Below are 13,529 nucleotides of genomic sequence, written 5' to 3'. Positions count from 1 at the left end.
TATATTATATTCTTTTATTTTCTATTCTATTCTATTCTTTAATATTTTAGTTTATTCTATTCTATAAAATAGCCTAAGTAGGAATCATCATCTTATCTCACGTTTATACCTTACTGTCTTTATTGCAATATGTTTCCATTTCGAATTCAAATTCATTTTAAAATTTATTTCAAATCGATTTTAAAATGCCAAATATACAAAACAAATCCGAATATACCAAATTAATTCCAAAAAAAATAATTCTAACATAACAAATATGTTAGTCCTAGTTCATATTTGTGCAATATTCAAGCTGGAGCTTATATTTTCCTTTATTGGTTCTTCTGCCCCTCCTTCATTAACAGTGATGAGCAAATCTGCTTGGGTTTGAGAGGGCAGGTTCAGCGATCACGTCAAAAAATCTGCAAATTTTAAAGGGTAACTCCACTTTCATGGGAAAAAAAAATGGCAGCTAAAAAAAATTATAATATAGCATATACAATTGCCACTCAAATCATATTGTAATTAAAAATGACCTTTCCTTTTCGATCTGCAGCTCTGTAATTTTCTGCAAAATGCAATGCAATATGATTACCTGGATGTATTCGCCTCACAAAATGGGTCCAGAACGCCCCCCCCCCAGAAACATAATTTCCCGCTTGTGTGATTGGCTCACTGATTTTCCTAGAAGTCTGTACTAAGATTTCAGGCATCCCCTGCAACAAAAAATCATTTTCGGTGAGATACGCCCAATAGAAAATCAGATTTAGCTTCACCTAACAGTGTGAAATATTTGTTCCCCCAATCCTTATCTTTTTTTACTGTTTTTCCCCTCAGGAACGCACCCTGTGCACAGCAGTATGGCCTCTGGTGCTATACCCAGCCAGTGTATGTGCAGTAGGGGCTCCTGGTTCTGAGATCTGGTGCTCTGCCTGAAGCAATCCAAGCACAGTGTTGTGCATTTGCCAGCTGGGTACAATGGCAGATCTCAGAGACAGGAACCTCTACTGTGCATGCGCCAGTTAGATAGCACCACAAATGTTTCGGCTAGGCATAGGACCAGCAACCCCTACTGTACATGCATTCCACACACAAGGCACCAGATAAGGTAGTGCACATGTGGGGGTGTCACCAGGGAGACACTGGAGACAAAAGAGACACACTTTAGGTGGAAACTCATCAAAGCTAATTTTCATAGGCCGCAAATACTGTAAAGACTGCAAAAAACTGGGAACAGTTGGCAACAGTGACATAATGTATGCAGCTACATGTATTCATTTATTTTTTTAAAGAAGGAATAATATCACTTTAAATTTGTTGCTGGAGGGGACCTCCAGGGGAGGGGGTGAGGGATGAGCCCAGGGCTGAGCTTTGATACATGTTAAAATGATCCTGGAGCTCCACCTGCTGGTTGAAACATTGTTTATAAAATATTAGTTTGAACATAACTAAAAATAAAGAAAACAATTGTTTTGTCTTTAACTGTTTACAGTGGCTTCTCTTATCAGAAACATCAGAATGGTAAATGAGATGTTAAAAACTTGATAACAGATAACATGCTGACATCTACATTTGCAGGTCTTTTTGTATCAGCTAAGGATGTGAATGGTTTTGTGGGCGGTGCAGTGACCTTACCCTGTACATACTCCATAAAGGATGGGACAACCTCCATGTGCTGGGGACGAGGAAAATGTCCACCAAATAGATGTAACAATCCAAACATCTGGACAGATGGCAGCAAAGTGACCTTGAATGGATTTGATTCCAGATACCAGTTATTGGGTAACATATCAAAGGGAGATGTTTCTCTGACTATCAGTAATTTAAGTAAGATGGATGAAGACACATATTGCTGCAGATTGGAGATCCCTGGCTGGTACAATGATCAGAGACATGAAATAAGTGTGAGAGTACATGAAGGTACGATCCTATGTTTAATTTTTAAGGTGTAGTTGTCAAATAGCAATATTGTTCTTATATACGCTAGTCAAGTATATCAGTTACTGTAACCCAACTCGCCATCAGGTACAACCTGCCTCATATACTGAATGAATAGAACTGTTTCATCATAAAGAGGAAGTTAAACTCCCTAACATCCCCTCTTGCCTGTTATACAGGGTTTTTTCAGAAAACATACTCCACTGCTCTGATGTCACAAGTCAGGTCCTGCGCCACCATCCTCACTTGCCATCGGGAGCTGGCTGTCTCTTCTGGTTTCTTGCATATGGCTCCCAGTGACATGTCATATGGCCACCCTTCCAACTGCTGTGTGTCCCTGCAGTCTCCTGGGATACTGGATGAGGACATCCCAGGAGGCTACAAGAGCACTGACATATTATTCAGCCCTAGGCAAGAATTAAGAAGATGAGCCAAAGTAAAAAAGAAAGAAAAGAATTGCTTTTTAAAGAGCAAGTAAACTTCCCTGGATTGTTTGTACCTATAGATAAGCCTATAATAAGGCTTACCTATAGGTACTGTAAATATCTCCTAAACTTGCACCGTTTAGGAGATATCGGCAAATGCGCTCTGAAGGAACGGCCGCCCGTGCTGTTTCTTCAGAGCCCTGTGCCATGGCCGGCATGGAAGTGACATCACGCGACTCTGGCCAGTCACACAGCCAGGGTCCGCAGACCTAGAAGGAAGATGGGCAAAGATGAATGTGGCCTCCAGCGGTGACAACGAGGGGGTTAGTTTGCAGGTAAGTGTCAAATAATGTGCTAGTATGCAATGCATACTAGCACATTATGCCTTTAATTTGCAGGTCAGGAAAAAAGAAAAAAAAAAAAGAGGCAGCGTTTACTTCCTCTTTAATATTGCAGAGGGTTGCAGAGTCCATTTTGGGAATTAAGGTCCACTTTAATGAGTTAAAGTTATTATAGAAGATTTCTAGATTTCCACTAATGCCCTGTACACACGATCGGAAATTCCGCCAGCAAAAGTCTGATGTGAGCTTTTGGTCAGAAATTCCGACCGTGTGTATGCTCCATCGGACATTTGCTGGCGGAAAGATTGAGAGCGGGTTCTCTGTTTTTTCTGACGGAAAAAGTTCCTATCAGAAATTCCGATCGTCTGTAGCAATTCCGAAGCACAAAATTCCTACGCATGCTCAGAAACAATTTGACGAATGCTCGGAAGCATTGAACTTCATTTTCTCGGCTCGTTGTAGTGTTGTACGTCACCGCGTTCTTGGCGGTCGAAAGTTCAGAGAACTTTTGTGTGACTGTGTGTATGCAAGGCAAGCTTGAGCGGAACCTTTGATGGTTTTTCCGACGGAAATTCTGATCGTGTGTACGGGGCATAAGAGCCATTTGCATTTCAAGTGACTCTATCACTAGTGTAAACAATTATGTAAAAAGCACTTTCCCGCAAATGAAAGGATTAAAGTGAATATATAGCCAAACCTTGTTTATTTAGGTCTGGATGGAAAAGGGAAGAATTAGACTGCCTGCCAGTTTTTTCTGCAGTTGGAGACTCAGTAAGAGAGATTCCTTTACTTCCTGTCTGGTTAAAAGGTTGTATTTACAATCCTCGTTTTTATAAAATACTTACACAGTGTGGTATGCCTGCCTATAATAGAGAGACTGCCAGTAATGTATAATTTTTTGAGTTAACAAACACTTTAAATCAGATTTTGTGCACCAAATGAATTTTTAAACCCAGATATTACCTTGTAAATATAGTGGTGATATCATCACTGCCTGTGCAGAGATTAGAGTTGTGGGAGGGGCCCAGTAGGTCCACCCACTACAGGTTGACTGCAGAAACCTACAGAAGGGGGCGAAGACAAGACCAGTCACTCTGCACAAAAAATGAAAGCAGCAGTGACCGGTCTTTATTACAGGAAGCTCCCGCACAGAGGAAAAGTTTCACACTGGATCACTGTACAGATCTGGACGAAATACACAAAGAACACCAAGATTCAAGTAAGAATACACATGACTCTTGTATTTAGATGTTGACTTTAATAACTTTTAAAGTAGTGACAGAGTCAGAGTCGGTGTTCACACTGAATGCAATTTCAAAGCCGCAGGACAGTATGACTTTATCTGTGGCTTGCGGACATCTGTCGCAGATGAAATTGACAAAAATAGTGCAGGAACCTTTTTCAAATGAGTGCAAGTCGGAGTTGCACCAATTCAAACAGTTTCATAGGCACAAATATGGTGCAACCTTTCATGTGATTTTAAACAGTCAAATTGCATGACAGGTTGCACTGTTGTGAACCGGGGCTAAACCGAGCACTGGGCAATCATGGCTGAATCATTTAAAAAAAAAGATGTTCTCTTGCCAAGGAATAATTTACTGTACTTCTGGTGTCATTCATGGTGATATAACAATAGAGGTGGGCACAGACAACAGAGTAGTCAGACTCAAACATACATCATTATTTTTACTTTTAGGAGAGCAATTCATTAGCAAATTGGCAGAACTCCATTTTTATAAATTAAAACAATATTGTTAACAGAATATATTTACCTAACGGGTACCTGAGCTGCTCTGCCGTTGACTGCCAAACTAAACATGTTGTGCCTAGACTAGAGTTCTTTTTTAAATTGTAACTAAATTCAAATGTTACAGATGTCATACTATGAGCAAATAACTGGAAACATTGGGGGTTATTTACTAAAGGAAAATCCACTTTGCACTGAAAGTGCACTTGGAAGTAAAGTTGCTGTAGATCCGAGGGGGACATGCAAGGAAAATAAAAAACAGCATTTTAGCTTGCACATGATTGGATGATAAAATCAGCAGAGCTTCCCTTCATTTCAGATCTACCCCTTAGATTTAGAGTGACTGCACTTCCAAGTGCACTTGCAGTGCAAAGTGGATTTGCCTTTCGTAAATAACCCCCATTGCTAGTTATTTATTTATTTATTTCAGGTACTTATATAGCGCAGTCAATTTACGCAGCGCTTTACATATACATTGTACATTCACATCAGTCCCTACCCTCAAGGAGCTTACAATCTACGGTCCCTAACTCACATTCATACATACTAGGGACAATTTAGACAGGATCCAATTAACCTAGCAGCATGTCTTTGGAGTGTGGGAGGAAACCCACGCAGGCACAGGGAGAACATGCAAACTCCAGGCAGGTAGTGTCGTGGGTGGGATTTGAACCAGCAACCCTTCTTACTGCTAGGCGAAAGTGCTATCCACTGCACCACTCATATGTTATGTTCTCTTGGGTCTTTCCATGGCTGTTAAAGGGGGTTATTTACGAAAGGCAAATCTACTTTGCACTACATGTACACTGCAAGTGCTCTTGGAAGTGCAATCACTGTAGATTTGAGGGGGACATGCAAGGGAAATAAAAAACAGCATTTTTGATTGGATGATAAAATCAGCAGAGCTTCCCCTCATTTCAGATCTATCCCTCAGATCTACAGCGATCTACAGCGACTGCACTTACAAGTGCACTTGCAGTGCACTGGTTGTGCAGAGTGGATTTGCCTTTAGTAAATCAACCCCAATGTTCTTTGTGCCAGAAGGTGGGATTCTGCTACCATATTCTTTCTGTGGTCTATTTAAAAAAAAAAAAAATATTTGGATGAATGTCACAAGCATTATCCCAGCTATCAGAAATTCTGACAATATTTTGCCTAATATGTTGTTTTTCTATGATTGTTAGCTCCATCTAGTGGCCATAGAGCAGTATTTTTCTGAATCAGGAAAATACCTCATTGTGGCCACTAGATAGAACTTGTGATAAAAGGAAGTCAACATATTTGGCAAACTACGGTCAGAATTTGTGATGACTGGACAAATGCTTGTGGCATTTGTTCACCAAATAGACCCCTAAGTGTATAGGGGTTGCCATTATTGACTCCCTTTTGACTCCCTCTGGCATCAGTCCTTCAGGAAATCCTTTATTGTACAAGTATGACAATAAGGAAAGTCAGTGTGAAGTCAGAATTTCTAAACTACATACAGTACTTTTTTTCAGGTGAGTTATTCATAAAATACTGAAGCCAGCTTGTATTTTGAGACAGGGATGTCAGCAGTGGCAAACTTTATACTTTATACGGGTTTCTTTTAAAATACCTAACTAATCTGTAAATGTAAAGTGTAACATGAATAGCTCAAAAAATCCTTATAAAACGAAACCAGATTTTTATGATTGTTAATGCTAGTTTCAATCTCCTTTCAAATGTATTTAACAGCACCAAAGAGCACCAAACCTGCACTTACTATGTGGTCCATTGGCCTTACACATGGTAAGTCTTTGACCTAGTCTCCTACCATCTTCTTACCATTGAACTCCAGGCTGTCAGGAACCATGAATCAGACGGAGACAGAAAATGCAGTAAAAATCACACCATTTTATATAGTGGTAAAAATGGTACAAATAGTAAACGTAGTCAAAACATAGCCAGGGTTCAGTAACCAAATTAGGTTGTCACAACAAGCCAGGAAATCAGGAAGCCAGAGATCAGCGTAGTCAGAGCAGCAGACAGGATCAGGAACCACAAGGGATGTCAGCCAGGCAAGTGTTCAACAGGAACACAGAAGAGAGTCTCTAGATATATTGACCAAGGCGAAGGCACAGGAGATTTAATCCAGGCAGCTTAAATAGCCAGCAGGGCTTGTTAATGAGCAGGATATGATCACCAGGGGAGTCACTGTGGAATGATGAGTACTGGCAATTAACTGACAACTAAGCAGCCTGAACTCTGAGAAGGGGGGGCAGAGCCCCGCCCTGACAGTACCCCCTCCTTAACGACCCCTTCCCCTCGGAGGACCACCAGGTTTGAGGGTGAAACGTCTATGGAAAGCACGGAGGAGGACAGGGGCATGTACGTCTGAGGATGAGACCCAAGAGAGCTCCTCCGGACCGTACCTTTTTTAATGAACAAGGTACTGTATGCATCCACAGAACCTATAGGAGTCAATGATGGATTGTACTTCATACTCCTCATGGTTCTCAACCTGTACTGGGTAAGGACGTTACACCGAGGTGGTGAAGCGGTTGCACACCAAAGGTTTTAATAAGGAGACATGGAATACATTAGAGATATGCATATTAGAAGGAAGGTATAAAGCGTAAGCCACTGGGTTAATCCTGCAGAGAATACAGAAAGGCCCAATAAACCGAGGTGCCAATTTCAGTGAGGAAACACGGAGTCGAAGGTTGCGAGATGACAGCCAGACCCTCTCCCCAACTTGGTAGGAAGATGCAGGTAGGCGTCTGTGGTCAGCATGGAGACTGTACCTTTCATAGGCACGTCGCAAGGACTCTTGGACCTGTATCCAAGTGGAATGAAGACCACAGAGATGCTCCTCTAATGCAGGAATGCTCTGAGGAACAAATGAGTCAGGCAACATGGATAGTTGGAAACCATAATATGCATAAACGGGGACAATCAGGAAGCGGAATTAATGGCACTATTGTGAGCAAGCTCCACCCAAGGTAAGAGGTCTGACCAATTGTTATGATGGTCAGAAATATAGCAACGTAGAAACTGCTCCAAGGACTGGTTGGCTAGTTCTGTGGCCCCATTAGACTGAGGGTGATACACAGAAGAGGAGGAAAGCTGAATTCCCAACTGTGCACAAAAGGCTCGCCAGAACCTAGATACAAACTGGCTGCCCCTGTCCGAGACGATAACCTTGGGTAGCCCATGTAATCAAAAGATCTCCCAAGCAAAAATGGATGCCAGTTCTTTGGATGTAGGCAACTTCTTAAGTGGAATGCAATGTGACATTTTCGAGAACCGGTCAACCACCATAAGGATAACTGTGTTGCCCTGGGAGTTGGGTAACTCCACAATTTATTTTTTATGTGTTTTAGCTGTGACTGGCATACTTCCAATGCAGAAAACCACCAGCCACTGCACTAGTGTGATCAAGTCCTTTACCATTCCATTGCTTTGCCAATTTAACCTGCATTCATCCGATAAATGTCAAATTGCACTTAGCTGTTTTTCTGGTCATTTGGCTAAAACTTCTACATACCACCATTACTTCCTGTCCTAAAAGTATTTGGGGGACATCTTCCCAATAGGAACACAGACTGCATAGCTATCCCTCCCCCACTCTCTCTAAAATTAAAAAAAAATGTTTTGGCTGGAGTTGTGCCTTTAAAGTGCATATCCAGCCAAAGATTAATCCTTATTTTGGATTTAGTAGTGAAGGGTATGGCGCCTTACTGAGCTCCGGATAACAGTAAAAATCTGCTAGGTTTTTACTGTTATCCGGAGCTCAGTAAGGCTCCATTCACATCTGGGAGTTTTGGCCACGATCTGAAAACGCACTACAATCGCAAGACGTAGGTTCAGTTGCCATTATTTTCAATGGCACCTAAAATGCAGTGCGAGTTTGGTGCAATTTATTATGCGGCAAATCACATTGCTTGAAGCTTGTCGCCCAAAAAAAGTTGCTTTTGGGTGACAAGCTTCATGTGATGCAACTTTTAGCGATTGCCACATGATAAATCACATGACAATCACAGCAAAACCGCACGGTAGTTTAGGTGCCATTGAAAATAATAACGTCTGAACCTGCGTTTTGCAATTTTAGTGCATTTTGAGATTGCGGAAAGAATCGCAGCGATTCTGCGATTCTTACTAATGGCAAATAAACTGTAAGTGTAAACCTTCACTTTTCAAAGAATACCCAATCACGTGCAAGGAAAAATTTAAAAACTGCATTTTTGCTTGCACATAATTGGAAAACGGAAGTCAGCAGCGCTTCTGCTCATTTATTAAGATCTGGAGCAACTGCACTTTGCAGTCTATTTTCCTTTAGTAAATCCACCCCTTAGAATCATTTTTTTTTTTTTACTTCCTGTCCTGCTGATAGTCTATAAAGTGGTTGTAAACCCTTACAAATCACTTTCCACTACAGGTAAGCCTATAATAAGGCTTAGCTGTAGGTACCGTGGATATCTCCTAAACCTGCACCATTTATGAGATATCCACTGTATCTGCATGTGCCGACGTCATTGGCAAATGCGCACTGAAGCAGCGGCTCGTTCGTGACATTGCTTCAGCTGATGTGCCATGACCGGCGGCTGCCGCGCATGTGCGTGGGAGTGATGTCTTTGCGGCTCTGGCCAATCACAGCGCCGGAGCCCGCAAACCCAGTAACATTCTGGACACATGTCGCCGGTTACATCAGTGTACGGGGACCGCTGTACCAGCTTCAATCTAAGGTAAGTATTTCATACTGAGCTAGTATGCGATGCATACTAGCTCATTATGCCTTTGTCTTGCAGGTTTGTTTGTTTTTTTTGGATGGGTTTACAACCACTTTAACCAGGCAGCATGTGAGTTTAATACTCCAACAGACACAGACAGAAATAGAATGCTTTTTTTTAAAGTAAAGTAGGGGAAGGCTAGAGGTATATTCTCCCCGTATACCTATTGCAGATTTTCTTTCACTATCTGTCTGATAAAAACGTCAACAGGACAGGAAGTGAGGGTAAATCTCCCCAACAGAGTCTCTGATAGTAGTTAAAAAAACATGAGTTCTAATCCTTCTCCTTCACATACACTTTAGGACTCTTTCACACATGCGGACTCCACCACCCTATCCACCTGCTTAGCGGGGGATCTGCCCGCAAGCAGATGAATGACAGGGCAGCGGATGCAGAGCAAACATGGATACAGCCCACTTTCCTCTATGAGTGGTTGGATGTAAAACGGACCACCTGTCTGTTTACATCCGACTATCATCCGATCCGATCCACCAGACGGATGGGAAATGGATCACCCATCCATCTGTTTTTAGCGGATCAGATGATGGCGGGTGTAAAAGAAAACATGTCCGTTTACATACACATTTCTATAGAGGGCGATTAATGGTCCGATCGAGTCCGCCTAAAAAATGGACATGTGGACCTGATCAGGCCACCTGTGTGAAAGGGGCCTAAGGCTGCATTTACACTTTCACATAGTGGAAACAAGCATTCCCTCTTGCGATTTTGTAGCAATCGCCATATGATTTGTAATTGAGGGCAGAATAACAGATATGTGGAGTCGTGTGAATAGGGCCTTAAAGCGGAATTTCACCTTCTCAATATTGACTTTTTTAAATCCTTATGCTGCTGTCATTGTTAAATAGAAAGGAAAGTATATTATATTTACTTGTTTTAAACTTTTTTACTTTCTATTTCTTTTGTTACTTCCTGGTTTCCATGCCTAGACAAATGATGTCATACATCCCAGGAGCCTTCAGGAGGGGAGGTAAAGAGTGGAGGAGGGGATTTTTCAGCTAAGCGCACCCTCCTGCTTGCAAGCCTGAGCTAAGGACAGATGGATTCCAGGAAGTACCGTATTCATCGGCGTATAACACGCACTTTTTTCCTCTTAAAATCAGGGGAAAATCGCGGGTGCGTGTTATACGCCGATCCCCACCGATCCCCCACTGACTGTGAGCAGAGGAGCGATCGCCGCTGACATTCATACATAGCCGAGTGTACTCGGCTAGGTTCGGCTAGCTCCGCTCCACTCACAGTCACGCCCAGTCCCGCCCTATGATGGACATAACACAGGGACTGGGCGTGACTGTGAGCGGAGCTAGTCGAACCTAGCCGAGTACACTCGGCTATGTATGAATGTCGGCGGCTCTCGGCTCCGCCCACAGGGCTACAAGAGAAGCCGAAAATCACCTGAGAGCCGCCGAGAGACACGGGACCGGCTCTGTGTCTCTCGGCGGCGCCATATTTAAAAACGTGTGACACCACAAGGCTGCAGATGACACAAGGCTGCAGATGACACAAGGCTACAAATGACACAAGGCTGCAAATGACACAACAAGGCTGCAAATGACACTGGACAAGGATGCAAATGACACAGCAAGGCTGCAGATGGACACTGATAAGGCTGCATTGATGGGCATTTAAATGTAAGTTTTTTTTCCTTAAAAAGTTTTTTTCCTTAAAATTCCCTCCTAAACTTGGGGTGCGTGTTATACGCCGATAAATATGGTAAATGCTGCATGAATCATTTGCCCTTACTCAAGATAGCCACAACCAGAAATGCTAGGGGGCGTTTTTCAGAGTGTTTACACAGCAAAATGAACAATGGAGACTTAGATGAATGGGGGCAGTTGCTTTGAATATTAAAAATTAATCAAAAAGCATTTTCTGTTTGTAGTGCTCAGAAGCACTGTACAGTAGTTCCACTTTAAAGTATCGTACCGACACTGATTCAGATAACAGACAAAAAATATATGTCATTTATAGTGTATTATACAAATCTAAATGATACAATTCAATAGACTACAGCTGCCATAAAATCCCTATGCAGATGCAGCTGTATACAATTCACTGTTTTGCTGTCTTCATGTTTTTAGAAAATGACGACAATGACAATGAAAATTCTGACGATTCTTCCTATACCACCCTGACTTCCATGACTCCAGTGAAGGTAAATTGTATTCAAGAGCAAACTTTCATTTTCTTCTAGTTTCTCAAGATTACATCTGTCCAGTTCTTCCTATAATACAGAAGTGTGCTATTTGTATAATTTCAGATAACCCCACCACCAAATGCTGAGGCCCAGAGTATCAAAATGGTGTTACATATCCTACTACACATCCTTACAATGATAGCAATACCATTTACAGCTGTAATAGTATACAAATGTGTAAGTACAACTGTAATTCCTGATTCAGCAAGCTGATATAGCACTGGATAACTGGATGGTGTTTAGTTTTCTATAGCACTGTGTTCCATTGACTAAAATGCCATGTTTATTTTCATAAATTACTATTTTAACCTTATTTTTATTCTTTTGTTGCATATATGTGCTGCTTTTTTTGGTGGTATTTAAACACCTTTGCGTTTTTTATTTTTTGCACTATAAACAAAAAAAGACCCACAATTTTGAATAAAAACAATATTTTTTACTTTCCGCTATAAAACATATCCAATAAAAAAATTGTAAATATCTGATTTCCTTATCAGTTTAGGTCAACATGTATTCTGCTACATATTTTTAGTAAAAAAATCCTAATAAGAGTATATTAATTGGTTTGCGCAAAAGTTATAGCGTCTACAAACTATGGGTTATTTTTATTTATTCATTTTTTTATTAGTAAAGGTGGCAATTAGTGACTTAAAGCAGGACTGCAATATTGCGGCAGACATTCTAAAATGAATTCACACTTTTTGAGGAACAAGTGACACTAATACAGTGATCAGTGCTAAAAATATGCACTGTCACTGTACTAATGACACAGGGTGGGAAGGGTTTAACATCAGGGGCGATCAAAGGGTTAACTGTGTGCCTAGCCAGTTTTTATGTGAATTGTGGGAGGTGCTTTTACTAGCGGAAGAGATTGAATTTATTCCCTGCTTTGCAGGGACACAAACTCCATCCCTTCCCCCCTGTCAGAACAGCGATCTGCCTTGTTTACATAGGCAGATCACAGTTCTGTGTCTTTGCCTGACAATCGGGGAGTGCCGGCGGACATTGAGTACCCAGAATACGCTGATCGCTTTCCGCTGTGTGTTATCACAGTGTATATACGTGATCCGGCTCACGGCTGCTGCCCTGTAGCAGTAAGGCCACTTTCACACTGAGGCGCTTTACAGGCATTTTAGTGCTAAAAATAGCACCTGCATAGCGCCTGTAAAGCTCCTCTCCTGTGTACAGCGCTCCTAAACTGCCCCTGCCATTGAAATTGTGGGTGCTTTTAACTCTTTATCGGCCGCTAGTGGGGGTTAAAAGCGTCCAACTAGCGCCTAACGGCCGAAAAGTGCAACTAAAACAACGGTAAAGCGCCGTTAAAACTAGTGCCGCTTTACCGCCGACGCCCCCCCCCCCCCGCCTCTGTGTGAAAGTGCCCTTAAACTGCTATAGGGCAGACGACAAGCAGTTAATAGAAACACAGCATTTACTGTTGCAACTCTTTTCTGGTACAAAACAGCTTTTATTCCTATTAATTTGAGTAAAGATGCTTTCGGAGAAATAACAGCAATTCTGACCTTTTCACCTTTTCCACCAATCCTGAGCACCTTCACCACCTTCCTAACCAGACCAATTTTCAGCTTTCCGTGCTCTCGCATTTTGAATGACAATTACTCAATCATGCTACACTGTACCCAAATTATATTTTTATCATTTTGTTCACACAAATAAAGCTTTCTTCTGGTGGTATTTATTCACCACTGAGTTTTTTATTTTTTGAGATATAAGTGAAGATTTTGAAAAAAAAAACAATCTTTTCTACTTTTTTAAAAAAAAATTTCTTTTTTTTTTTAAAAAAGTGAACTTATCCCTTAACCACTTCAGCCCCAGAAGAATTTACCCCCTTCCTGACCAGTGCGTTTTTTGCGATTCGGCACTGCGTCGCTTTAACTGACAATTGCGCGGTCGTACGACGTGGCACCCAAATTAAATTGACGTCCTTTTTTTCCCACAAATAGAGCTTTCTTTTGGTGGCATTTGATCACCTCTGCAGTTTTTATTTTTTGCGCTATAAACAAAAAAATAGCAACAATTTTGAAAAAAACGCAATATTTTTTACTTTTTGCTATAATAAATATCCCCAAAAAATATTTAAAAAAACATTTTTTTCCCTCAGTTTAGGCCAATATG

General features: G+C 41.4%; 1 protein-coding gene across 1 annotated transcript in view; it reads left to right on the top strand.

Moving 5' to 3' along the window:
- LOC141133992 (hepatitis A virus cellular receptor 1 homolog) overlaps window positions 1–11,609 on the top strand; it is a 42,822-nt gene extending 31,213 nt beyond the window's left edge. Inside the window, exons 2-5 of the mRNA XM_073623588.1 lie at window positions 1,558–1,899; window positions 6,147–6,200; window positions 11,281–11,354; window positions 11,460–11,609. Of these exons, the coding sequence (XP_073479689.1) occupies window positions 1,558–1,899; window positions 6,147–6,200; window positions 11,281–11,354; window positions 11,460–11,609 (620 nt within the window). The remainder of the gene's footprint in view (window positions 1–1,557; window positions 1,900–6,146; window positions 6,201–11,280; window positions 11,355–11,459) is intronic.
- The last annotated feature ends 1,920 nt before the right edge of the window (window positions 11,610–13,529 follow it).

The sequence above is a fragment of the Aquarana catesbeiana genome, linkage group LG03, assembly GCF_042186555.1.
Source record: "Aquarana catesbeiana isolate 2022-GZ linkage group LG03, ASM4218655v1, whole genome shotgun sequence".
NCBI classification, from domain to species: Eukaryota; Metazoa; Chordata; class Amphibia; order Anura; family Ranidae; genus Aquarana; species Aquarana catesbeiana.
This window is presented reverse-complemented; position numbering and strand designations above follow the sequence as displayed.